Source organism: Monodelphis domestica, chromosome 4 (genome assembly GCF_027887165.1).
Source record: "Monodelphis domestica isolate mMonDom1 chromosome 4, mMonDom1.pri, whole genome shotgun sequence".
In the NCBI taxonomy this organism is placed as follows: Eukaryota; Metazoa; Chordata; class Mammalia; order Didelphimorphia; family Didelphidae; genus Monodelphis; species Monodelphis domestica.
Window position 1 is genome coordinate 162,462,775 of NC_077230.1, and position 26,579 is coordinate 162,489,353.

At 37.1% G+C, this 26,579-nt stretch overlaps 1 protein-coding gene across 1 annotated transcript in view; it reads left to right on the forward strand.

Annotated features, from left to right (window-relative positions):
- The window catches only part of GALNT5 (polypeptide N-acetylgalactosaminyltransferase 5), a 76,272-nt gene that overhangs the window by 27,153 nt on the left and 22,540 nt on the right, over positions 1–26,579 (forward strand). The window contains exons 2-9 of the mRNA XM_056793884.1: positions 127–293; positions 3,507–3,626; positions 5,903–6,038; positions 8,178–8,297; positions 12,742–12,859; positions 13,643–13,966; positions 23,538–23,618; positions 25,998–26,159. Coding sequence (XP_056649862.1) covers positions 127–293; positions 3,507–3,626; positions 5,903–6,038; positions 8,178–8,297; positions 12,742–12,859; positions 13,643–13,966; positions 23,538–23,618; positions 25,998–26,159 — 1,228 coding nt within the window. The remainder of the gene's footprint in view (positions 1–126; positions 294–3,506; positions 3,627–5,902; positions 6,039–8,177; positions 8,298–12,741; positions 12,860–13,642; positions 13,967–23,537; positions 23,619–25,997; positions 26,160–26,579) is intronic.

The window sequence follows — 26,579 nt, forward strand, 5'->3', positions numbered from 1 at the left end:
AAATAGGTGACCCAATCTTCAGCAAAGTTTACGCTGCCCTTATCTGACTCATTTTTTAATCTGCTGTGTAACACTAACATCCAACCTCACTTAACGCTGGACTTGTATTGTTGACCATCCATCTAGGTGTACAGGCCAGCTGGTTCACAACAATCTCCCCACCACCTCCATCATCATGTGCTTTGTGGATGAGGTATGGTCCACTCTTCTTCGATCTGTTCACAGTGTCCTCAATCGCTCTCCTCCACACCTCATTAAAGAGATTCTCCTAGTGGATGACTTCAGCACCAAAGGTAGCAAAATCACATAGCCTAAATCCTCACAAATTAATGTGTCACTGGGGTGGGAGAGTGGGAGGAAGGTAGGTCCAGTCAACAGGGTGAAAATATGGTGTTATTTTTTTAATCAAGCCAAAAAGCTGCAACATGACCAAAGCTATGTTCCTCTTAGTACCTTGTGGTAACAGTGTGTGTTTAAGGACTTCAGTGGGTTAGCTGAAAATAAGTACCCCTGAACTGTGTGTGGTCTGATGCCAACTTTCCTTTCAACTGAACTTTTTTTTTACTGTTTTGGGATATGAATTCCTTTCTAAACCAGCCCACCTCAGTAAAGTAGGGAAAACATTGGATTTGGAGTTTGAGGACCTTCTCTCTCTCTCTCTCTCTCTCTCTCTCTCTCTCTCTCTCTCTCTCTCTCTTTCTCTCTCTCTCTCTCTCTCTCTCTCTCTCTCTCTCTCTTTCTCTCTCTCTCTTTCTCTCTTTGGAGATTTGGTCTCTTAGAGAGGACAGTGTCTACTGGAGTCACATAAGGAACATGAGGGCCCTACCTCTGGCTTCCTGAGATCTGAACTCTTCTTTGAGTTGCTATGAGCAGGAAGGCTCTGTCCTGTCAATGGTCAGACTGGAATATTCTTTTCTGTGGTTGTTATACATCAACACAATGCTTATACGAAATAATTTGTTGCTATAGTTGTGTAGAACATTCCATTTTCTCTGGATTTTTCCAAATGGGTGACTGCATTAGGCCAGTATCACAGAAGGATCATAGAATCATAGATTTAGACTTAGAAGGGACATTGGTGGACATGCAGGCCAACCACCTAATTTTTCAAATGAGCAATCTAAGCCTTGGGTAAATGAGGTAATTTGTCCAGGGTCACACAGTATATGTACATATATATATATATATAGATATATAGATATAGATATAGATATAGATATAGATATATATAGATATATATATGAGTTCACAGGTTCTGTTCTTTCTTTTTCCTGTTCCTTCTGTGACTCCAGTAGACACTGTCCTCTCTAAGTGACAAAATCTCCAAATTCCTTTTGGACAAGAGCATAAAATCCTGCTGATTTGTCCATTTTCTTCCCTTTCTTATATCTAGAATACAAACAAGTCATTTAATATGCATTTTTAAAATGTCATAACTATTTTAATTACTTATTTAAAGACTTTGTGGATTAGTAGCTAGAGTCTGCTTTTCAATCAGAAAGACCTGAGAGGTTCTCCCTCTAGCACATTCTGATTCTAGGTACATAGACAAATTATTGAGCTTCACAGTGCATTGAGCAGCTCTAAAACTACAAAATACAAAGGAGTTTCAGATGAAGGGAGATGTTTACATAAACAAAATCATAGATACTTCCTCTTCTAAAGAAAATATATAGACTAGAGGAAATGCATTCTTTGCAATGTCCCAGTTTCTTAGTATCACATGCTAAGGATTCCTATCTGCCTGTTGAGTTTGGGTTTGCCCAAAACTGTGAATCTTTTCTGTTGTAGCCAAATAGTTGATGAGTATGATGGTACCATCATTCCATGGGTACTTCTGTGAATTCACAGATACAACAGTGACAGATATATTCAAAACTTGTTTAAGATATCCACAGACCCTAGCCAACAACTCCAAATTTTGGTAAATACAAAGTTGAAGGTGAACCTTAATAGAAATGCAGAGCCCAAAGTAGCTTCCTTTTTTCCATAATGACATTCTTTTATTATTAGAATGATAAATGACACCGCAAGGATGTACTGGAGCCAGCTGCAGAGCCAATTATTAAATTATCTATGTCAGTCAGAAATCAGCAAATCAATGTTTGACTTATTTTTTTATTGATCATGTAGACTTAATAAAGTTATGGAGAAAATGTTAACTCTGCAGATTAAACTTTCAAATGTGCCCTGCTTACATTTTCTTCCTTCCTTCCTTCATTCCTCCCTTCCTTCCTCCCTTCCTCCCTTCCTTCCTTCCTTCCTTCCTTCCTTCCTTCCTTCCTTCCTTCCTTCCTTCCTTCCTTCCTTCCTTCCTTTCTTTCTTTCTTTCTTTCTTTCTTTCTTTCTTTCTTTCTTTCTTTCTTTCTTTCTTTCTTTCTTTCTTTCTTTCTTCATTCCTTCCTTCTCCTTCTCCTTCTCCTTCAGAGTCAGTGTTAAACATTTACCAGTATACCACCATATATGGCTTTTTCAACATGTTACTCCTAAAAATATCACAGCCAAATTCTCAACAAAACCTATAGATCATAAAGTACAAACAGAAGCTTTCCTCACAGGGAGACAGTACACTCCCTTTTTGATGACAAAGGCTCATAAAATGGTCTATTCCAGCTGAATCTTCCTCCTCTTACTCTTTCTTCTCTTTTGCTTTTTTCTTCTTTCTCTCTTTCTCTTTTCCCTTCTCCTCCTTCTGTTCTTCCTCGTCTTCTTCCTCTTTCTCCTTTGCTTTACTTTCTGCTTTATATGTTCCTCTTTCTCCTCCTCCAAGCTCTGCTTCTTCTCCTCCTTTACATATCTGTCTTCCACTTCTTCCTTCTCTTCCTTCTTTCTCATGTGCCTCCTCCTGGTCCTCTTTCCAAGAACCATGGACTTTTAAAAGGTGCCAAGATGAAGTAGAATGAATAAGTCTTCAAAGGTAGAATTGAATGTATCAGAGGAAGGATATCCCCTAACATTCCAATCAACAGTTTTCGTTGGTATTTGATCAAATGAGTTGGCCTCCATCTTCATTGCCACAGAAAACAATGGGAATGGGACCTCATTAAATGAGAATTCTTCAACAATTTTTGTAAAAGTTGAACCTGAGTAATTAAATTACAATAGAAAAATACTAGATCTCAAATCAAGGGTCTTGGGCTTGAATTGCAGCTTTACCACTTATTATAAAACTCTCAGAAGTCATTTTATTTCTCTAGGAGTTCAATTCCTCAGAAATAAAAATGAATTTAAGATTCTGGTGAGATGAATTCTAAGGTCTCATTCAGCTCTAAATTCCTTATCCTAGGAACCTCAACTTGTTTGATGAACCAAACACAGGGGATTTTAAAGAAAGGAAACAGCATCTTGATAAAGTCTATCTAAAGAAATGACATCAGTGGCAAAAATCTAGTCAAGAGAATAAAATGTAACTATTCCTATAAATGTCACAGGAGTTTTTGGACTTGTCACAGCTTCAAAGCCAGACTGAAATAAATATCTTCTCCTTTTCTCCCTCTTCAATTTAGATTACCTGAAAGACCAGTTGGATAAGTACATGTCACAGTTTCCCAAAGTCCGAGTACTTCATCTCAAAGAAAGGCATGGTTTAATAAGAGCCCGACTGGCAGGAGCACAGATCGCAACAGGTAAGAGGCTCTTGATTCTTGTTCTCACAACTAGACAGGATGCCCTAGGAGTCAAGTGTAGGGCTTCTGGTATCAGAACACCTCTTTCTTTCTGATATCTCTAGTCAAATTATATTCCTTGCCACAAGACTCTGAAGGCTTCATAGTCACATAATTAATTTTCTCCTCAGTCTACTCATGGGTTTACTTTGTAAATTGATCCATACTTCTCTTCTGCTACTTCCCCACAATTACGTAAGCAAATCTTCATCTCGAATTATGGATACACAATCCATGGTCCAGGTGCTACTGAAACCTAAGCTTTTATTGGTGACCCCATTATATAGGATAGACTATAAGAGAGCCAGCAGCTCTGACTTCATTGGCAAATAAAGCCCAGATATGCACAGTTATTTCTTAGTCTTATACTTCTTGACCTCTCAGTTTCATTAAACATTGATGACACTCTCCTCTTGGATGGATACTTTCATTTGTATTTTGTTGGGACACTATTCTTAGTGCTCCTCTTCAGTCTCCTTTGTAGTCACATCCTTCATGATTCCTAATTATGGGCATTCCCTAAGCCTCTATCCTGAACTCTATTCCATTTACCTCTCAATTCATTCTCATCGATTGTCATGGGTTTAATTATCATTTCTGTGTAATTATTTACAGATTTATATATCCAGCCCCAGTTTCCTTCTAGAATTTCAGTCATGGATCACCTAACTCCTACTGAAATTTTCAAAGTGGATATCCCACAGGAATCTCACACTTGCTTGTATAAAAAAGAACTCCCAAAGTCACCTCTTCCATACTTCCCTATTACTGCTGGCACTACTGTTGTTTCAGGTTCCAACATTTTCCTTGATTTATCACTCTCTCTCCACCCACATAAGCACTCAGTTGCTCAACCTCTCCCCAGCCCATCTTTTTAGGTACATTATATAATACACCACCCTCCATAATCTGTGATCTAACTAATTAGGCCTTTTCTCTTACAAAAACAGCAGTCCTGTCTCATTGCCTTGGCACTAAGCATCTCCCATGCCAGAAATGGTCTCCCTCTGCCTCATAGAATCCCTCTCTTGCCTCAATATACAGAACAAACACCACCTCCTACATGAACCCTTTTCTGAATTCCCCAAATGTTAGTACTTTCCCTCCATAACTACCTTGTATTCAACTTCTTTATCATTTTTTCTGTGTATGCATTTTCTATATTCTTACATATCACCCCAATCAGAATGTCAGCTTTTTAAAAAAAGGAATTGTTTTATTTTTGGTATGTGTATCACATGGACCCAGCACAGTGCCTGATGCATAGTATTTCATAAACATTTGTTAATTGTTAATTTAATAAACATTTGTTAATTGGCAAAGAAATATAAAATTTGAAGAAGGGGAAAGCCTAACTAATAAGAAAACAGTAAAGGTCTCCGATAGGAGATGGTGTCTGAGTTAAGCTTTGATGAAAAGAAGGGGATCCTACAAGATGGAGGAAAAGAGAGAGTTCATACCAGGCATGCAAAACAACCTGTGCTGAACATCAAATTGAATAAACAGCAACTAGCCTGGTTTGGCTAGAATACAAAATTTTTAAAAAGGAGTTATATGAAATAAATTTAGAAAGGTATTTGGAACCATACTATGAAGAGCTTTCAATGCCAAGCTGAAAAGTTTGCATTTCATCCTAGAAGCAATAGAGAATAATTGATACTATCTTAAGCAGAAAATAAGGTGGTCATACTGGATGTTTAAGAAGCCTTGTGCAAAATGGACTGAAGAAGAGAGAGACTAAAAGTTGGAAGTCCATTTAGGAAGTCATTCATTCATCCAACAAGCATTTAATGTGTGATGTCCTAGGTAGTGACAATTCAAAGAGAAGAATGAAACAATTCCTAGTGTCAAAGTGATTACCTCCTACTGGAGGGAAACAAAATATAGAGACAAATTAATACAATCAAATATGAAGTCATTTGGGGGGAGGGGGAGTGAAGAGCCATGACTAGAGCAGGTGATTTGGGCTTTGATCCAGGATAGAGAATTGTCCCATGGTAGGAAATTTAAAGTTCCACTGGATAGGTTATTGCATTCTAATAATGAAGAAGATTTGTTGTAGAGAGGCAAAATGAGATGGTAAGATTGGAGTGGAGCAATGGCAAGCTAAATAGGAGAATGGAAAGAGTAGAATTTGGTGTAAGAAGCTATGGTTGACAGGACCCAAGTTCTAACTTATTCCACAGGTGAGGAGGGAGACCTTACCCTAAACTGTATACCTTTGTTCTGCCCATCAGGTGATGTGTTGACATTCCTAGATTCTCATGTGGAATGTAATGTTGGCTGGTTGGAACCTCTCCTAGAAAGAGTTTATTTGAACAGAAAGAAAGTAGCCTGCCCAGTTATTGAAATAATCAATGACAAGGATTTAAGGTAATGTCATGACATTTCACTGAATGTTTCCATTATGGTACAGACCACTAGTGTCTAAGTACACAATTTAGGCTCCTTATATTAAACCCTTTGCAAAAAATCTAGTAAATACAATCTCCATCCTGCCAAATAAGAAATTACTGAGAACAATCTGGAGGAAGGGAATATCTTTGAGCAAAGAAAAATTAAATAACTTACTGATCCAACTCATTTCTGAACTCCTCTTACTCCTACTCCAATCTTATAAACATATCCTAACAAATTCTAGCCTTCATGGCTAAATGGATTTTCTAGCACTTTCTCCTTAAGCCATTTGGATCTAAGAGCCTATAAGGTTCCATTCATGGCAAACATTGATCACAGGTGAAAAGGGAAAATAATTTATATTGACAATCCTACTAAAGAAGTATTTATTAAGTGTCTACTATATGCCAGGCACTGTGCTAGGTGCTAGACTACTAAGACAAAAATGAAATAATTTCTACTCTCAAAGAGTTTATATTGTATGGGAGATGACAACATATGTATGTATTTATGTATATTGTACATATGGAATCAAGGCAGGCAGAATAATTATAAAATTAATTCAAAGTAGTTAAATACAAGTTGAAGTGCCCTAGAATCTGGGGGAAGGAGAAATCAAGAAAGAAACTACATGAAAAAAAAAAGCTTGAGCTTCGTTTTGAAGGAAGAAATAGATTCTATATAATAAACATGTGGAAAGACTTGGAGACAAGATGTAGAATATTATGTGTGAGGAATAGAAAGAAATCTATTTTGGTTTTACTGCAAAGTTAGGAAAAGAAAATAATGTATATCATAAAGGGATTTAAAGACAAAAAGGGAAATTTATATATTATATATTATCCTTGAACTTTGGAAGTCATATTCAGGATGGATTGAAATTGAGGAATTTGAGGCAGAGAGATGAATTGAACAAGATACAATGACAACCTGACTTAAGGGAACATCTATATGAATAAAGAAAAAGGGTCAGATTGAGAGCTACTGTGGAGGTAAAAATACTGAAATTTAGAAACAGATTAGATATGTGGGGTGAAGGAGAATGAGTTAGGTTATAAACTGGAAAATTATAACAATGTGGTACCCTCAACATAAACAGGGAGGTTCTAAAGAGAGGAGGGTTTGAGAAAAAAGAGAATGTGTTGAATTTGAGATGTCTCTAGTATATTTACTTTAAAATATCCAATAGGCAATTAAGATGGTGATGTGCTTACTGAAGTGGAAAATAAACTAGTTCTATTAGAAATCAGCATATAAAAACTATAATTAAATTCTTGAGAGCAGATGAGTATATAGTGAGGGAGACAGAGAAAGAAAGACAGAGAGCGAGAAACAGAGAGAGACAGAGATTGAGACAGAGAGAAACAGAGAGAGACAGAGACAGAGAGAAAGAGAGAGACAGAGACAGAGAGAAAGAGAGAGACAGAGAAAGAGGAATAGAGAGATAGAGAGAGAGGGACAGAGATAGAGACAGAGACAGAGACAGAGAGATAGAGAGAAATCTAAGGACAAATTTAGGAGACATTAAATACATTATAGTTAGAGAATGTGAGATGGATAATGGGTCAATGAACAAATTAAAGAGGAAGAATAAAGTGAGAGGAGAACATTGACATTAAAATTTAAGGAGGAAGGAACATTTAGGAGAGGGTAATCAACTGTGCCAAATGCAGCAAGAAATCAAAAAGGATCAGAACTGAGAAAAGATCATTATTAGATTTGGCCATTTCAAGATCATTGATAACTTTAGAGTGTGTCATTTTAGTTTAATAGTGACATAAGAATTCAGAATGCAAAGCATGGAGGAGTAAGAAGTGAGGAAATAGAGGTAATGAACATGAACAGGCTAGCTGGGGAAAAGCCGAGTGAGTAGCACAACTAAATGATTGTTATGGCACAAAGAATCCATGCATTCATTTATCATTGTGCCATTGAAAGATTTGTGGTGATGTTTGTCCAACATCTTGTTCTTGGGCAATTAGTTCATTCAATCAGCAAATATTGATTGTTCACTTGTGTGTAAGTAACTCTGCTAAGAAGTCAGCAGAAGGGCTGTGATGTGAATAACGTGAGGCATATATGATCAAACTTTTACTTGTTTTATCTCTTTCTTAGTTACATGACAGTGGACAACTTTCAAAGAGGCATCTTTGTGTGGCCTATGAATTTTAGTTGGAAAAAGATTCCTCCTGATGTCATTAAACAAAATAAAATAAAGGAAACAGATATAATAAGGTAAGAATGGGAAATTAAGGCTATGGGAGCAAAGTGGGGCTTTCAGAGACACTGAAATAGCAAATTAAGGAGAAACAAGATGTGCCAATTTATTCCAAAGCCTTCCATAAATTTATCACTAAGCATATATATATTCCATATACTATGCTAAGCACTTTTACAAACAGGGTTATTACAGGTTCCAACATGATTTTGTTTTCCATGAACAAGTTTAAATATGAGGTATCTCAAAATGCTTAGTGCAGTTCTAAACTTAAAGTGTTTTTCCCCCCTAAAATTTAGCTGTTTAAGACTCTAGTAAGTCTTTTCTGACAGCCTGGACTTGGAAAGTTTTTTTTGTTATGTATAGCTTAAGAAATATAAGTATTTGGAATGGTGACAATTTTGAAAAATGTTGTTCTTAAGTTTTTATGAATCAATGTCCTATCCAGGTGTGAAAGAGACTATTTCAGTCAATGATAATGGTTTAATGCCAATACAGTTTCTTGGTTGACTTCCCTAGGATATTTTAAATTCTGTATTTGTTGGATGGAAATTTGTCATCTGTCAGTTCATGAAAGATGAGGAAGTTCTGATATATAATTTTCTCCACAAGGTCATGTTTTCCTAGATATTTGGAGGTGCTAAAGGTTTTTTTTCTTTGTTTTTTTTTCTTTTTAAATTTTGAGTTCCAAATTCTCACCCTCCCTTCCACCACTTCCCTCCTCACTGAGAAGGCAAGCAAAATGATATCAATTAATTATACAGGTAAAATCATGCAAAACCTATTTCCATATTAGCCAGATCACAAAAAAAGCAAGAAAATTATACTTCAATTTTCACTCAGAATTCACAGCAGTTGTTTTTCTTTAGATAGATAGCATTTTTTCATGACACGTCCTTTGGAAATATCTTAGATCATTGTATTGATCAGAACTGAGTCTTTAGACTTGATCATCATCACAACTTTGCTCTACTATGCACAATGATCTCATTCTTCTCACTGCTTTATAGTACAATTTGAGATCTGGTACTGCTAGGTCACCTTCCTTCATATTTAAAAAAAACTAATTCCCTTGATATTCTTTATGTTTTATTCTTCCAGATGAATTTTGTTATTATTTTTCTTGTTTTATAAAATTGTTTTTGGTAGTTTGATTGGTATGGTACTGAATAAGTAAATTAATTTATGTCAAATTGTCTTTTGATTATATCATCTCAGCCTGCCCATGAACAATTAACATTTTTCCAATTGTTTAGATCTGATTTTATTTGTTATTTTATGTAATTGGGAAAATATCTTTTTTAAAAAAAGACAAATGCTTGTTCACAACCATGGCCATTTATTAACTTAAGAATGACTCTTATTTTTCATAAATTTGAACATTCTGAAAACAATTTTGAAAGACAACATTTCAAAAGTGTAATTGTGTTCATATAATTCCTGAATTCTGGGGCAAGTATATTTCTAAATATTGTATATAGTCTGTAGTTATTTTAAATGGAATTTCTCTTTCTATGTCTTAGTGCTGGACTTTGTTGATAATATTTAGAAATGCTGATGATTTATGTGGGTTTATTTTGTATCCTGCAACTTTGTTGAAGTTCTTAATTATTTCAACTAAATTTTAGTTGATTCTCTAGGATTCTCTATGTCAGATCATATTATCCACAAAGAGTAATAGTTTAGTTTCTTCATTGCCCACTTTAATTCTTTCCATTTTTTCCCTCTTATTTTGAAAGCTAGCATTTCTGGCACAACATAAAATAATAGTGATGATAATGGACATCCTTTTTTACTATTGATTTTATTGAGAAGTCTTCTAACTTATCTCCATTGCAGATGATATTTGCTGACAGTTTTAGACAGATACTACTTATCATTTAAGCTTACTGGTGTTTTTAATAGGAATGGATATTGGCTTGGACTCAGGTTCAGAACCTGGAGTAGTTGGTGTGGGGTGGGACTTAATCTTGACTTGTGTTAGTACTCCTTGGTGCAACCTTACTGTGGGCTATGAGATCTTGTTACAGGCTCCACTCCCTTCTCACTCAAGGTAGCCAGACTCTCCCTGCCTACCTTCCAAGTTGTTTTCAGCAAGAAAGGTACTTCACTCTGTCCCCTTGTTGTTTCTGTATTTCTGTATTTATTTCTGTATTACTTCAGTATTCATTTTGAAGTGTTATTTTGAGGTTGGTTTGAGATGATTTTCAGAGAGGTTCGAGCTTTCTTGGCCTCTATTCTGCCATCTTGGTTCCACCTTTAATTATTTTATTTTCTTTAGTGAGCTTTTGTACCTCTTTTTTCATTTGGTCAATTCTATTTATAATGAGTTGTTTTTCTTCAGTGAATTTGTTGTGCCTCTCTTACCAAACTATTCTCTTTTTGTAATTTTCTTGAGTTATTTTCATTTTTCTTCCATTCATCTCTTTCTTCAGCTCTTCCAAGAATTCTTGTTGAACTTGGGTCTGATTACCATTTTTCTTTGAGACTTTGCTTATAGCTGTTTTCACATTGTTGGATTTTGAGTTTATATCTTGATCTTTCCTGCCTCCATAGTAGATTTTTATAGTCATGTTCCTTTTTTATTCTTTTCTTATTAATATACCTTATTTCTTGTCTTTGAACTTTATATTAAAGTTGGACTCTGCTCACTTGAGGATGAAGAGGCAATGTCCCAAGCTTCAGGCTTTTTTGTACTGCTGTTTTCAAAGCTAATTCTGGAAGTTTGGCAAGTTTTTGGTGCTTCCAAAGTGATGTGATCCTAGGAGAGATGTGGTTACTTCTCTCAACCTTTATTCTGATCTTTACTCAAAAAGGGCTGCTGGTTTGTGGAAACTGAAAACCCTAGCAGTCCTATTAGCCCTGGAACTGGGACCAGGTCTCTTTCTAAAGTCTGGCAGCCACAAGTACTCATGCCCCACTTAGCCTTGGAACTGGATCCAATGATCATTGCTGCTCCCTGCCCCCTCATGACTGATCAGAAGATCCCCTCTCTGCCCTGGAACTATAACTCAGAATTTCTTATGGGCAACCAAATCATCAATCAGAGTCAGCTTCACCCAGAGCTAGCAAGCAGTCCCCTGTAATCTCTTTCTGACTAGTCTTCTAACCCTCTAACTATCTCCAGGATGAGAACTCCCAGAGATGCTGCTGTTCTTGTCACAGCCATTTCCAACCTCCTACTTCAATGCTCCTGAAGTGTTCTGGGCTTGTCCCAACCCTTGTGTCACAGACCTCTCCTACCAACCTTCTAAGCTGCTTAGACTGAAAAAGAATGTTTCACCATGATTTTTTATTGACTCTACAGCTTGAAAATTTGATTTGAGGAATTATTTTAAGGTAGTTTGGAAGGGAATGCTCTTTGGAAGGGAATGTTCTTCAGATGAATTGCTGTCTGTACTCTACCTTCTAGGTTCCTTAAGAAAAACTTTGAGGGGCAGCTAGGTGGCTCAGTGGATTGAGAGTCACAACCCTCTCAGATCTGGCCTCAGATGCTTTCTAGATGTGGTAACACTGGGCAAGTCACTTAACCCCCCATTGCCCAGCCTTAACAGCTCTTCTGCCTTGGAACCAATATACAATATTAATTCCAAAATGGAAGGTAAGGATCTAAAACAACACCAAAAAAAAACCACAAAAAACCCTTCTGTAATCCAGATCCTGAGTTAACCCCTTCCTTTCCACAAACAAATACAAAAGAGTCAGATATTTGATGCTTACTTGTTAATACATCATTGGCAATTTGTATGAGTATTTATAGCCATATTTATATTAGTATCTTTGCTTCTATTTTAGTACCTCACAGGGATGTTGTAAGGATAAATGATATAGAATGATGAAAGCATTTATAAAACGTTAAAGTATCACAAAAACATAAGATATTAAGGAAGGGGGAAGGGAATGAGAATTTATAAACTGCTTACTATGTACCAGACACTATACTAATCACAATTTACAAATATTATTTTATTTACTCCTCAACAATAAATCTGCAAGACAGGTACTTATGACTATGCCAATTTCATAGTTGGGGAAACTGAGGCAAACTGAGTTTAAATGATTTCCCCAAGGTCACACAGCTAATAAGTGTCCCAGGCTAGATTTGTTGATGTTCTTCTTATCATCCTTGAAAATCAATACTGCTATTTTCCAAGTACAAAAAAATAAATTAGGGTCCACTAAGAAATCCCTCCAAGTCAAGGTCAAAGGGTCCCTATCTTGGCACATCCAGTGTTTCAGTCAGACAGCATATTTCAGGGCCCTTAAAGACAAAATACATAGTGGAAGCAGAACACCCATCTGGGCTTTATTGTAGCCACCTGCCACCATAATAGAATATCCTAAATGAGTTCGTTATTAATTTGTCCCAAGGTTTTTATTCTGAGCATAACTATTGTCAGGATGGTAGGTTTCTTCATATTCCAAATAATTTAAGTCTAAAACCAGTCCTTTAATTTTTAGGTGTCCAGTCATGGCTGGTGGATTATTTTCTATTGATAAAAAATATTTTTTTGAACTTGGAACATATGATCCTGGCCTTGAGGTTTGGGGTGGCGAAAATATGGAGCTTTCATTCAAGGTATTGCCAAGTATGGCCCAACATTTCCAGTTTTGTATTTTGGAAGATTTTATCTGGTTCGTCTTTGTGATATTATTGAAAGAAGTAATGATTGCAGGAAAAGACATTTCAAAACTTTATCAGGAGTCCTTGACTTGTATTAATGCTAATGTATGCTAGTTTGGGAACTGGGAGCAAAGCTGCTTTCCATCAGCCAATTTTAGGAAAGTCCTTTCATTTCTGGTGTTTCAGTGACTGCATCTTGAAAAAGAAGTAGAATACAGATTTTTTCCAACCAGTATAAAATGTTTTGAGCCCTGTATATAATACAAAATAAACATGCTGCATACAATTATTTGTTTGTTTTCTACTGACATCCATCTTGGACCCTAATGAAGGTTTTGAAGGTACTGATCCATTGAGTAGCTGGTTGTTTCTATAGAACGGCCACTTAGCATAAGCCCAAAGAATAGAATTATAATAATGCTCTAATGCTATCTGTACCCTAAAAATTAAGCCTATAAATTTGATTGTAATCAACTATTGATTTTTGAGAATTGCATATCATCATCAAAAACATTTATTAAACAATTGTATGTTCCATGCCTTGATTCTAAAATGTATAAAATCAATTCGAAATACATTAAAATATGTACATTTGGGATATACAGAAGTGTGTATTTATTAAGGATTTTGTTTTCCTATTATATTATGATATCATGAGCATCAGTTGTTTTTAAATAATTGTCCTTTTTAATATGTTTTTCCACTGAATGACAAATTTGTATCATCCCCCTGCCCCAGGTGTGGATGTGTGGAGGAGAAATTGAAATCATTCCCTGTTCCCGAGTGGGCCACATCTTCAGGAAAGACAATCCGTACTCTTTCCCTGAAAATCGGATTAAAACCATAGAGAGAAATTTGATTCGGGTGGCTGAAGTATGGTTAGATGAATACAAAGAGATTTTCTATGGCCACGGTCACCATCTCTTGGAGCAAAGTCTGACTATTGGAAATCTCACTCAACAAAGAGAACTCCGGAAAAAACTGGGGTGCAGAAGTTTCAAGTGGTACCTAGAGAATGTCTTTCCAGACATAGAAGCTCCTGTTGTGAAAGCCAGTGGGGTGGTAAGTCTGAATTAAAATAAGATTATGCTATGGCATTTAAGCACGGTCCAGTCAGAATTACCGAAATGTTCTGAGTGCCCACCAAAGAACATTATACTTGTCATAGCAGGAAGATCTATCAATGACTTTCTTTCATATATCTTCTTCCTCTATTGATTTAAAGCACAATAGAAAATATTCATGGGTTAGGAAAGCAAAAAATATGATGAACCTTTCCAAACTTAGATGTTTGATCCAAGACAGAATCCATACAGAGTCCATCAGAACTGTACTTGAAACTCTTCTAGGTTGGCAGGAAATTCCAGATTTTGCCTCTCCTTGGCTTAGCCTTCTCAAAACGAGTTAGCTGGTACAAGTACATAGCACACTGGCTTAAAATCAGGAAGACTTGAATTTAATTTCTGCCCTCAGATAGTTGCTAGCTCTGTGACCCTGACCAAATCATTTAACCTCTCTCTGCCTCAGTTTCATCATCTGCAAAAGGAGGATGATAATAACACTTACCTCCCAAGGTTATTTTGAGCATCAAATGACATAATATAGGTAAATATTTGTAATCCTTAAAGAATTATATATATTATATATATATTTATTATTATATTATTATCATGAGGATGATTAGGCATTGGTAAAAGACTTTAGTAGGTGATTTGGGATATAATAGAGGATCAAAAGATAAAGTTCTTTCCTTGATGGAACTTACCTCCAATTAGGAAAAAAGGTAAAAACGATATAAAAATATGTGCATACTGAACCAATATTTGCACAGAAAAGAAAGTGCAAGTGACTATCTAGAAATCATGTTTATTAATACAAAAAGAAGTCCAGTATTCAAGCACTGAAACTGAAGTAGATTTAGATAAGTCTTCATGAAAGAGATCATTTTGAGCAGAGTTTGCAAGTAGGGGAAGGGATACCAAGACACATTTTAGACTCCAGAGAGGACAAAAATACTAAGTAGGTGGTAGAGTGGATAAAGTGCTAGACTTGGAATGAAGAAAATCTCAGCTCAAGTCTTGCCTCTGACACTAGTTGTTGTGACCCTGGGGAAATCACTTAACATCCATCAACCTGTTTTCTCATCTGTAAAATTGGAATTAATAATAATATCCATCTCATAAGACTTCTATGAGGATCAAATGAGTCAATATAGTAAGTATAAAGGGTTTTGCAAACCTTAAACTACTGTATAAATGCTTGTAGTGGTGATGGTGATGGTGATGGTGGTAATGATGGTGATGATGGTGATGATGAAAGATGTGAACAAGCCCAACTTAGCTAGAGCACAGAATCCATGATGGGAAATATAAGCAATAAAGGATGAAATATATAGAAAAGACATTACGTATAATAGTGATTTAGAATTATTTTAACAATATCTCTGGGTCTAAATGCTTTAAATTCCTTTCCCATTGAAGAAACATAGAATATCTAAACATATTGCCAAGGTTCAAGAGGCAGTGTCCTGTGAGAGAAAACATGCTGATATTAGAAGCCATTACAAATCCTCACTCAGCCACTTGCTCATCTGACCTCAGATAAGTCACTTATCCTCTCTGGTCCTAAGTTTCTTTATCTGCAAAATTAAGGAGCTATTATAGCTGGCATCTAATGTCCTTTCTAAAAGCTCTAAATCTATCATCAAGCCACCAAGCATTTATGATTCTTCCTCAGTCAGGTTTACATTTTTTTAACTTTTAATTTATTTTTGTATTTTCAAATATTTGGGGCTTTGTTTGTTTCTTTCTTTCTGTGGACTTTGATTTAAGAAAATTTACTTGTTTTAGAAAGTTATCCAAGTTGGGACCTGAGTACAGTGATTTATCTTCTCAATATCAAGGAATGTGAAAGTTCCACCATACCTCCTGGTCAATGGCATTCTTCTTTCTAAGCATAGCTTATATTCTGTAAGTGCCTTATAGTTTTCCAAGAGATTTTCTGGAATGTAGATGTGCTTCTCATCATTTTAGTTCTTTGGGTATAAATTTACTCAGCTTTTCATAATACACAAATTCTATAGCCCACCTTCCTCTCTTCCTCTCACTTCCTGGCTAAGTTCCTTACCCTGCCCAGTCCCAGGACTCTCTCCAAAGGTTGAGTCTCCAGAAAGTCTCCACCACTACCATAATGCCCAGGAATTTGCTAGCAGTAAAGGAAAATGGAGGGGAAGTTCTGAAAATTTGTTCTACTGTATGCAGCTCATCTGATCTAAAAGTTTACATTATGGTTTATTCACACATATAAAAGAGCATCTAATATGAGCTTGTTGATGAGTTGTTTTTCATTCTTGTCCAACTCATCATGACCCCTTCTGGGGTTTTCTTGGCTAAGATACTGCCATGCTTTGCAATTCCTTCTCCAGCCCATTTTACAAATCAGGAAACTGAAGCAAAAAGGTTAAGTGATTTGCCCAATGCCACACAATTAATAAGTATTTGATGTTAGATTTAAACTCAGGAAGATGAGTTTCCCTGACTCTAGGACCAACGGCATCCACCTCACCATCTACCTGCCCAAACTTAACATCCATCAATTAACAAGCATTTATTAAATGTTTCCTATATGCCAAACACTGTTTCAGGCACTGGGAGCAGAGAAACAAAAAGGACATAATCGTTGCCTTTGAAAAGATTGCCTTCCAAATCTGGAAGACAGCAAATATCTAAATGAACATATACAAAATAAACAGAAGACAAATAAGCCATAAGGACTTGCAGGTTTCTGTCCTTTATCTGGATGCTATTTTGCAAAAGAAAAAAAATCCCCATATTGTACGAAGCAGCCTTAAACTTGAGCAGCTATTTCAATGATCATTTTTCAAATAAAATGGTGTAATAGCAGCCAAAAAAAAAAATTCACCTGTAATTTTGAAACAGGCTCTGAACCAGGACTTCATAGATCATGACTCTAACTTTCCCATTTTCCTCACATGATGGCGTTGATCATGTAACAAAGGTCATATATTGCTGTGTCACCAGATAGCCAGTGTCTTAGGTCCCCTGAATGAAGAGTTTAACATCCATCACGATTTCTAAAGAAAATCTAGTTTCTATCATGCCAAAGGAACATTACTGAGCTTTTGCCACCAGAGGACACTAGAGTTCTATGTCTTCCAGGCAAGAGGCTTAAGTTTAGAAAATGGTGCCTGAATGTACAAACCATATATAACAAAAATGAAACAATAATTCAAGATTTTTCTCCTTTATACATTTCTCCCAGAAATCTCCTTTTCTTGGAGTTACTATGTTCTCTTCTCTAAGTAAAGATCTTGGCCAGTGGGAGGTATATCTATTTTTCCTCTTTAATCATAATACTATTCTTCTGTTTTCTAAGCAAGCCCTTCACCCAGGATATTCTATATTAAAGAATTCCAAGCAAAGAAATTCTACCTGCCATTTCTTATTCTTGCATTCTTCTTCCTTTTGCCCATCAATGAGAATGCAAAAACCAATGATGCTTTTTTAAAAAGTAAGAATATGACTTTTTCTACTTAAATATTGTTTTGATGGCCTATTTTGAGTAAAAACAAAGAACTGGAATATTTGCATTTATGTCAGTTCAAGCTTCTGTCACATGTAAAGATCACTTCCTTACGGGATCTGGTTATTAGTCTTAACTGACCATTGGGAGTGATCTTGGATAAGTCACTTCTTTTAGGCTTCAGTTTCCTCATCTTTGAAGTAAGGGTTTGGAGAATATGACCTCCAGGTTTCCTTTCAGATCCCAAATTCTGTGGTTCTAGGATATAGCATTTATGCTGACTTCTCATAATGTGACCTGAATTCTGAGGAAAATTGAAATGGGTTTGTTTGCTTTTTTTCTTGACTTACCAAATTTCTAACTGCAGAAAAGTGAGTGTTTGATTCCTTCTTACCATATGAGGGATAGATAAATAAGATTAGATAATTAGATAAGAGAGATAGATAAAGGCAAGTGAAGCAACAAATTATTCCTTTCTCTTTGCCCTTCTCTCACAAATATGCCAAAAAACAATGGGAGAAACCATGCAGGATAGCAATAACAACACTCCATTTCTCTGACTTCCTAAAATTTCCAAAACTCTTTTCCTCACAACAGCCCTATGAAGCATCTAGGTAGTGATTTATTACTCCCCTTTCAGAGACAAGGTAACTGAGGCTCAGTGAAATAAAATGAATTTCTGATAAGAAAGCAAAGTAAAGATCATCCCCCTTCAAAGATGGGGGACTTAATAAATTCACTAGAATCCTTTCCCACTCCTTCTAGTCCTAGGACCAAGCAAAACCATACCAGCCTGGCTATATCAATTTGCCCTTCACTAGACCACAGCCCAAATCCTTCTCATTGTTCTATGTTTATAATCAAATTTCCATGTCAGTAGTTTCCAGAAAAGTAATTTGTCTCTTTTCTTTGCCCTCCTCGGTTAGCTTAGAAGAAATCCTTGATAAATCAATAGGTTCAATTCTAAATCAGCTTACTATTCCTTCTCCAAACTTTACTAGTTAACCAGCTTACAATAATCTCTCTATAATAGCTGTGGAGTTAAATGTCTACTGGGAGATTTAGACATATTCCAGGTCCGCTCATCTAAAGGCCAAATAGAAGAATGGTCAAAGAATCAGAGTGCTGGAAGGGACGTGAGAGGCTATATCATCAAATCTTTTCCTCTTATGGATAAGGAAATTGAGAAAGGAGGAGCTGATTTGCCAGGGTCACACATCTAACTACTAGCAAAGGCAGGACTAGCACCCAGGTCCCCAGACTGATGAGGTTCTCAAACTTTCTGAATTTAGGATTCCTTTAGCTCTTAAAAATTATTGAGGGTTCCCTAAAAGCCTTTTTTTTATGTTGGCTTTATCTATCAATATTTATTGCATTAGAAATTAAAACTAATCAATTTTTAAAATATTTATGTATTAATTCATTTTAAAATAATAACCCCATTATATGTTAACATCAACATTTTAATGAAAAATAACTATTTTTGGAAACAATAAAAAATCTGTGAGAAGAGTGGCATTATTTTACAAATTTCTGCAAATCCTTTTCATGTCTGGCTTAGGAGAAGATAGTTGGATTCTCATATTTGCTTCTCCATTCAATCTGTCATGATATGTTGTTCTGTTTAAAGTATAGGAAGAAAATCCACCTTCACATAGATATGTAGTTGGAAAAGGGAGGAGCATTTCAATTGACAACATTTTAGTAGTATTATGAAAATCATTTCGACTTTGTAGACTCCCTAAAGGGATCTCAGGGACACCCCCCCCCCCAAATCATGATCCGCACTTTGAAAATTGCTGTACTGTGCTTTACTTTCTCTCTACAATAGGCACATTAGATAGAGTACTGGATTTATATTTAGGAGTTTTAGGCTCAAATCTCATACTAGTTTTATGACTTTGGACAAGTCATTTAACCTCTTAGATAAAATCCTCAGTCTATGATGGGTCAAGGTTGCTGTATGAGTGTTCCAGAGAGTGAGCAGAACATAGAAACTGTGGTCCAGACCAAAGGCTCCCCAAGAAAACAGGCCCCAAAGTAGAGTCATCTCAAGAGGAGATAGAATAAATCAGAGAATGAATTAATAAGAGAAACTATTGGTAATTAGGATTTGCTCCACAAAACTTTTATCCTCCCTACATTAGCACACAACATAAGAAGGAACATGGAATATTGGGAAGCAAATCCTAATTACATAATGTAAGATTTCAGTTAATATCCAATAATTCCAAGTATTATATTTTATAAAATTTACTAATAATCACTTGAAGTAGAAAGAAAATAAACTAAAAGAAATAGTAGTTCAAACCTAATTATCTAACAAAAAGTAGACTCATGTGTGTAGATTCTCCTGCCTGGCATAAAATCCACTTCCATAGCTGACATCAGGTGAACAAAGAGAGAAGGGCCGAGCTCCACAAAACTTAACATGAAAAGGAAGATGGAGTGCTAGGAGAGAGAGTTTCTGGGGAGCAAATCCTAATTACACACTATCAAGGTCAGCCTCTTCATTTTAAAGATGAAGAAGCCAAGACTGAAAGAAATCAGAAGGACCTGCCTCATTTTACAAATGAAGGAATTAAGCCCAAAAAAGTTAAGTGGCTCACTCAGCTAGTTAAGTGGCTGGGGTGAAGTCAGGTCCTCTTATCTTCATGTCTAATATCTGACTGTACCACTTAGCAGCAAACAAAGAACAGTAGAAAGGAAGTGACTGGAATCTGGGGAAGGCATATCAGGTCAAGGTCTGGGAGGCAATGGTCTCCAGGTTACAGTGGAAAGAGGATTAGTGATGGTCCTACAGAGAAGTGGCTCGTCAGCCTTGGCATTCCCAGCATTAACAGCCTCTTGTCATTCCTCCGAATAGCTGACCCTTCTTCTATCTGGTCAGGGCACCTTCTCTCATCATAGGGCTTTAAATCAAGCACCATACTGGGGCTTCAAGAGTACTGCCATTACCAGATTGACCCTCAACAATCCACCAAGCCAGGAGCCACTTCTCCATGCTAAGTCAGCCCAAGAGAACTAGCTTCCTGGTCCATAAACTAAACCAGCTTGGGACCAAGAACTTAAAGAGTATAAAGATGTTATAGGTAGGGTTGAGAGTCTTACCCAGACATATATGATTGATCCCCCACCAATGGTGTCACCAACAGGGAAGTGAGATTTTAAGAAAAATGGATACTTCTAGCAGTTAAGTTTTCAATCATAGCATATTACAGAAAAATAAAGGCATGGGGGCAAGGTGTGAGAGTGAAGAGATGAGAATGTAATAAAAATAAATTTAATCAATGAACACTTGTTCAACATTTACTATGTTGCAGGCACTGAGCTAAACAATGAGAATACAAAAGAAAGCAAAAGACAATCTTTGCTCTCCAGGAGCTCACTGTCTAATATGGGAGAAAACATATAGCATGTCTCAAGGAAAAAACAAATTTTCCAGATTATGGTATCCTTCTATCTTGCAAATGAATTCACTACCTCTTTCCAATACCTATAGACAGTACAGAGGACCCAATTACTTATTCCCTCTGAGACTTTGGACAAGTTACTTAAACTCCTGGGCCTCAGTTTCCTTATCTCTAAATAAGAAACTTTAGGGTCCCTAGATGATCCCTGATGTCTCTTCCACCTCTAAATCCATGAGCCTGAAGGACATATTCTAGGATTCTGTCCTGAGGTATCCCTCCTTATAATTTCCTTCGACAACCTGATTCACTTCCACAGCTTCAATGATTCCCTCAACACTGGTAAACCCCAATGCTCTTTTTTCAGCTCTGGTCTCTCTTTTGAGCTCCATTTCTACATCTCTCACCTCAAACTCAGATTGTCCCTATCTGAACGTATTATCTTTCCCTAAAACCCTGTTCCTGGTTTTGTCTTCTCAATTTCTGTGAGTGCAATTGCCATTTTGATGTTTTCATTCTCCATCAGCTCTCATCTCCAGTCAGTTACTAAAACAGGTTGATTCTATTTCCACAATATAGGATTATAGGATTGAAGATAAGGAAGGACTCAAGAATCACCTACTTTAACCCCTCATTTTTCAGATGAAGAAATTAAGTTTTCAAATGAAGAAATTAGGTTAACCAATTTGCCCAAGCTCACGCAGCATTGCTGGGATTCAAAACTAGGCATCCAATTCTAAATCCTGGGCTTTTTCACTGTGGTCCCCTCAGAAACAAGGTTATCACCAGCATCTATAATGCATTTTAAGGTTTGCAAAAGGCTTTACACATACTGACTCTTATGGTCTTCACCACAAGTATATATGGCAGTAAGCATTTGTATATGCCAGACACTGTGCCAAGCACTGGGGAAAGAAAGAAAGCCAAAGTCCCTGCTCCAAAGGAGCTTACATTCTAAAGAGAGAAACAAATTACACACAGCTATGTGCAAACAAGGAAGGCATGAAAATCAAGGCATGAGGTATTGGAGGAGGAGGATAGCTAAGTGGATCAGTGGATTGAGAGCCAGAACTAGAAATGGGAGGTCCTGGGTTCAAATCTGACCTCAGATGATTCCTAGCTCAGTGACCCTGGGCAAGTCACTTAATCCTCATTGACTAGCCTTTACTGCTCTTCTGCCTTGGAACAATATGTGGTATTGGTTTTAAGACAGAAGGTAAGGGTCTTATGATGGGAGAGGCTTCCTATTGAAGATAGGATTTTAGCTGGAAATTGAAGGAATCCAGGAGACATAATTGAGAAAGAAGAGCATTCTAGGCATGGAGGGGACAGTTTTTGAAAATGATTGGAGCCAAAGATAGAGATTTGTTTGAGGAACAACCAGGAGGACAAGATTCAGGCATAGAGGGACATACATAGAGAGAAGGTATAAAAACACTGGAAAGGTATGGAGAGAGCCAGATTTTGAAGTGCTTTGAGCATCAGAGGATCTTGAATTTGATCCTGGAGGTGATAAGGGACCCACAGCAGTTTATTGAGTCAGACCAGTTAAAAAAATGACTTTGGCAGCTGAATGGAGAATGGACTGGAGTGGGAAGAGGCTTGGGGCAGGCAGACCAAACTGTGGACCATTTCAGTAGTTTAGGGGTGAGGAGATGAAGGCCTTCCCTAGGTTGGGGGAAGTGTCAAAAGAGAAAACAGGAATACATGAGAGATGTGACAAAGGCTTTGGCAACGGTTTGGATATGGGGAAGGAGAGAAAATGAGGAGTCAAAGATAATACCTAGGCTGAGAGCCTGAGAGACTGTGGAGAATGGTTCTGCCCCCAAGAGTAGGTATTCTTATCAACCCCATTTTTCAGATAAGAAAACTGAGACTGGGAGTTTAAGTGACTTGCCTAGGGTCACACAGCTATGAAGTATTAGAGGGAAGACTCAAATTCAAGTCTTTCTAACTCCAAATCCAACACTATACACTGCACCTCCAAGCTGCCTCATAACCAGCAAGGGGCAAAGGAGCAAACAAAGGAAACTAGCCCTTTTTACATTGAATGAGGTCCTGCCTCATCTGATTTCTTTAAATCTATTTTCAAGCCAAAGACCTGCCAAAGGATAAACTAGGGCCATGACTCTGTATTAGCTTTCATGACCCTTGCTTAATGAATTTTCTCTAACTTGAGACATTAGGAAGAGCCTGACTTGCCTTTTGTTACTAGGTTAAAGGAGCCCATAGAGCTTTGAATCCGTAGCTGAATAGTTTGGAAAGAGCAGCCAGGGGACATTTTTGTTCTTGAACCTGTAACTATCAGGTTAGCTAAATTGCACATCTGTACAGGGACTTCCAATGTATGCACCAAAAGAACGATAGATGAAGAAAGATATTTTCTATCCAGCCTCTTGCCCATGCTCTCTTCTCCATCCTCAGCAAGAGTTAATTAAAAGCTTCTCTTTGTAGGCTCTGGGGCTGAATCACCAAGCTTAAGCTGACAGATTGCAGCTGTACTTTGGCTAGATTATATTAAGTCTCTGCTCAGTCAAAACATATAACACTAAACAATTCACTTAGCTACCTGTTAGCCTCATCACAAGGTTATACTCCAGGTGTTTTCTTGTGGCACTCACATGTCTGTGTTATTCTCTGGACTGATTTTTCTAAATTCACAGTTAAGTTTTGTTTTCTAGATAATTAACGTGGCTTTGGGCAGATGTATTTCCCTTGAGAACGGTATGGCTGTTCTGGATGAATGTGATGGTGGTAGCAAGGTATGCTGTAATGTGGTTTTTTATAATGCTTACTGGGATGGATAGATCACAGCTCTTCACTCATTTAGAGAAATGAATCACTGACTTTCTGTGCACCCTAGGTCCCATGTATGTGTACACTAAGTGCCATTAGGTCATAGCCACTGGGAGCACATCTCTTGGTCCTAAGTAGGTTCCTTAGCAGTTGAGAAAAAATTGGTGTCTCAACAAAAAATCGGTGTCCCAACCATTAACACACAGGTCAAGTGGTTAGGAGTTGCTGTCAAGGTTCTGACTCCCTTCTGCAGACCCTGAGTCATGATGGGAATCCCCTACTATAAATTCTGCCAAAAGAAGGTAGGTTGGAGAAAGGTCAAGGACTTTCTTGATTCTTTGTGGGAACTTAGAATGACATCTTTTCCCTGTCCCTAACACAGACTGCTAGGTGCCTCTAATAATCATTCTGCTTTATGTTACAAAGTAAATTAACTAGGAGTAAACTAGAATCATCCTTGATCCACAGGTAGAAATGGTCAGAAGAAATATGGGTGAAATGAGGTCTTTAGACTTTTGGGACTCCATGAAACAAAAATCCTTTCCCAGTACAAGATTCCCAGAGCAATTCATTTCTCTTTCCAACAAAGCCCCCTCTTAAACACTAATCTAGAAAGATTGCTGAGATTTTCATTACCATGATCTATGCTCAGAGCAACAGCTAGGGCAGGATGATTGGAACTTTTTCCCAGGGCCTTGAGGAACTAAGTTTCTTCAAGAGAGACAAAAGCTCAATATTGAATTAGCAAAACAAATTAGTTAAAATGGGTTGCTACAGCATTGATCTAGGTCAATTCAGAGGAACTTATGAGAAAGAATGCTATCCACATCCAGCAAAAGAACTGTGGGAACAGAAACACAGAAGAAAAACATATGATCAATCACATGGTTCAATGGGGATATGATCAGGGTTTGGGTGTTAAAAGATCACTGTCTTGAAAATATGAATACTTTGGAAATAGGTTTTGAACAATGATACATGTATAACCCAGTAATTGCTTGTTGGCTCGGGGAGGGGGGAGGGAAGAGGGGTGGGGAAAATCATGACTCATGTAACCATGGGAAAATATTCTAAATAAATTTTAAAAAATAGGTTGCTACCAGACGTTAGGGTCTTATTCTGACCTTCAATCTTCTCCAATGATGGCTTCCCTAACAGCAATCTTTTGTAGGTATCCCAAGGAGATCCTGACTTCTTTTGTTCCCCATTCCATCCCTATCAACTGAAGGTGCAATTGGGCCATTTACTCTAGATTTCTGGCATTTGACCTGGATTTTAAAATTTCCATGAAAGGTTTTACCTATTCCCATTTCTCAATAAAAAGATCCTGACCCTTGTACAGGTTGTTTCTTATGGAATCTGGGAAAGAAGAGCCTTGATTTATAAACTCTTCTAATTGGAGTCCACTTGAAACTTTCTCACAGAGAAGATTGTTCCTGGAATTTGAATTGGGGGGAGAATGGAACTGGGGTTGGAAGGGTGATCTTAAAGGGAAACAGAAGGGATAAGAAATCAAAGAAAGCAGTTTGCAAATAGCTCCTACTCATTAAAGTAGAAGAGGAAAGATTTGCAAAGAAATCATGATTGACCTATGCCCAAGACCAGCATTGGTGAATGAAGTAACTAACTAACTAACCCTTCTGCTATAATTCAGACAGCAAAAAATTCAAGAGCATGATGGGTTATGGAAATCCCAAGATATGTGAGATTCACAGCATCCAAAATTCCCTTCCTTTCTGTCCTTGAAGCCAAGAGCAACACTCTTTTACCACCAATTCATAACCTTACCAGACAGTTCCCCTTTTTGTTCACATTGCACAATCTACAAAGATAAATAGTTCCCTTACTGAAGTCATTTGGGGTATAGAGAAAGGAAACTAAACTAAAGCTTTGGCAGCAATAAGGGGGAGAAGGAATCTCACCAGCCTATTTTAGGATCATAGACTGTTATAGTTGGAAAGGACTTCTGGAATAGTCAAAGTTTATAGCATGGAAATGCAACCCTTTCTAGCCATGCAAATTAGTGCAAATCAGGGATGTACTATATGGACAGACCTAGGTGGCAGGTAAAACATATAATCAGAATTAAACAGATGAACCTCTGTCCCAGCATTATGTTTCATTAATCTGGTACTGCTTTTTAACATCTGTTGTGTAGACATTAGAATACTTGGTACAGATGATAATGGGGCTGGGGAAGAATCCAGGCATTGGGAAATTTACCAGTTCATACTTTTATGGACAAATAAAAACTAGTTATATTGAGAAATGGGGATGGAGGAGCAAAACCAACTTTTTGGTGATAGTAATTAATGCTAATTGTGATCTACTAATTATTTCTACAGTCCCAACACTTCAACTACACTTGGTTAAATCTTCTTAAACAGGGAGACAGGTGCTTAGCACCTGTCCCTAGTATAGGAGACCTGAGCCTATTTCCTTGTGATAACAGAAACAACAAGCTGAGATGGTTACACAAATTGACGGGAGTCCTTCATCCTGAAGAGGTAAGTAGAATAGTTATGCCTGTTTTTTAAAAAACTTGTTTAGCTTTCAGTAAATTCAAATGTAGAATCTCTGGTGTGATTTATATTTGTTTAGTAATAATGGAGGCTCTATAAAGATTCACAAATATATACGCTTTTAATGTCTGCCTTAGTCCTTCTTCTCTTCCCCTTAACTTATCCAGAGAAAAACTATTATTCCAGCTGCAGCTACATTCCATCCATCACCCTGCTGTCATCATCATCTTTGTTTCCAATAACTATTTCTCTTTGTCAATAACAAAAATAATATTGGGATGGATAGGCTGGAATGGAGGTCCCACCTGTTCCAAAATGACCTCTTAGAAGCAGTTTTTGAATAATTTAAGACATTCAGGGGCCCATTTTACTCTAAATTGTGAAGTAAATGGGATTGGCCAGCCT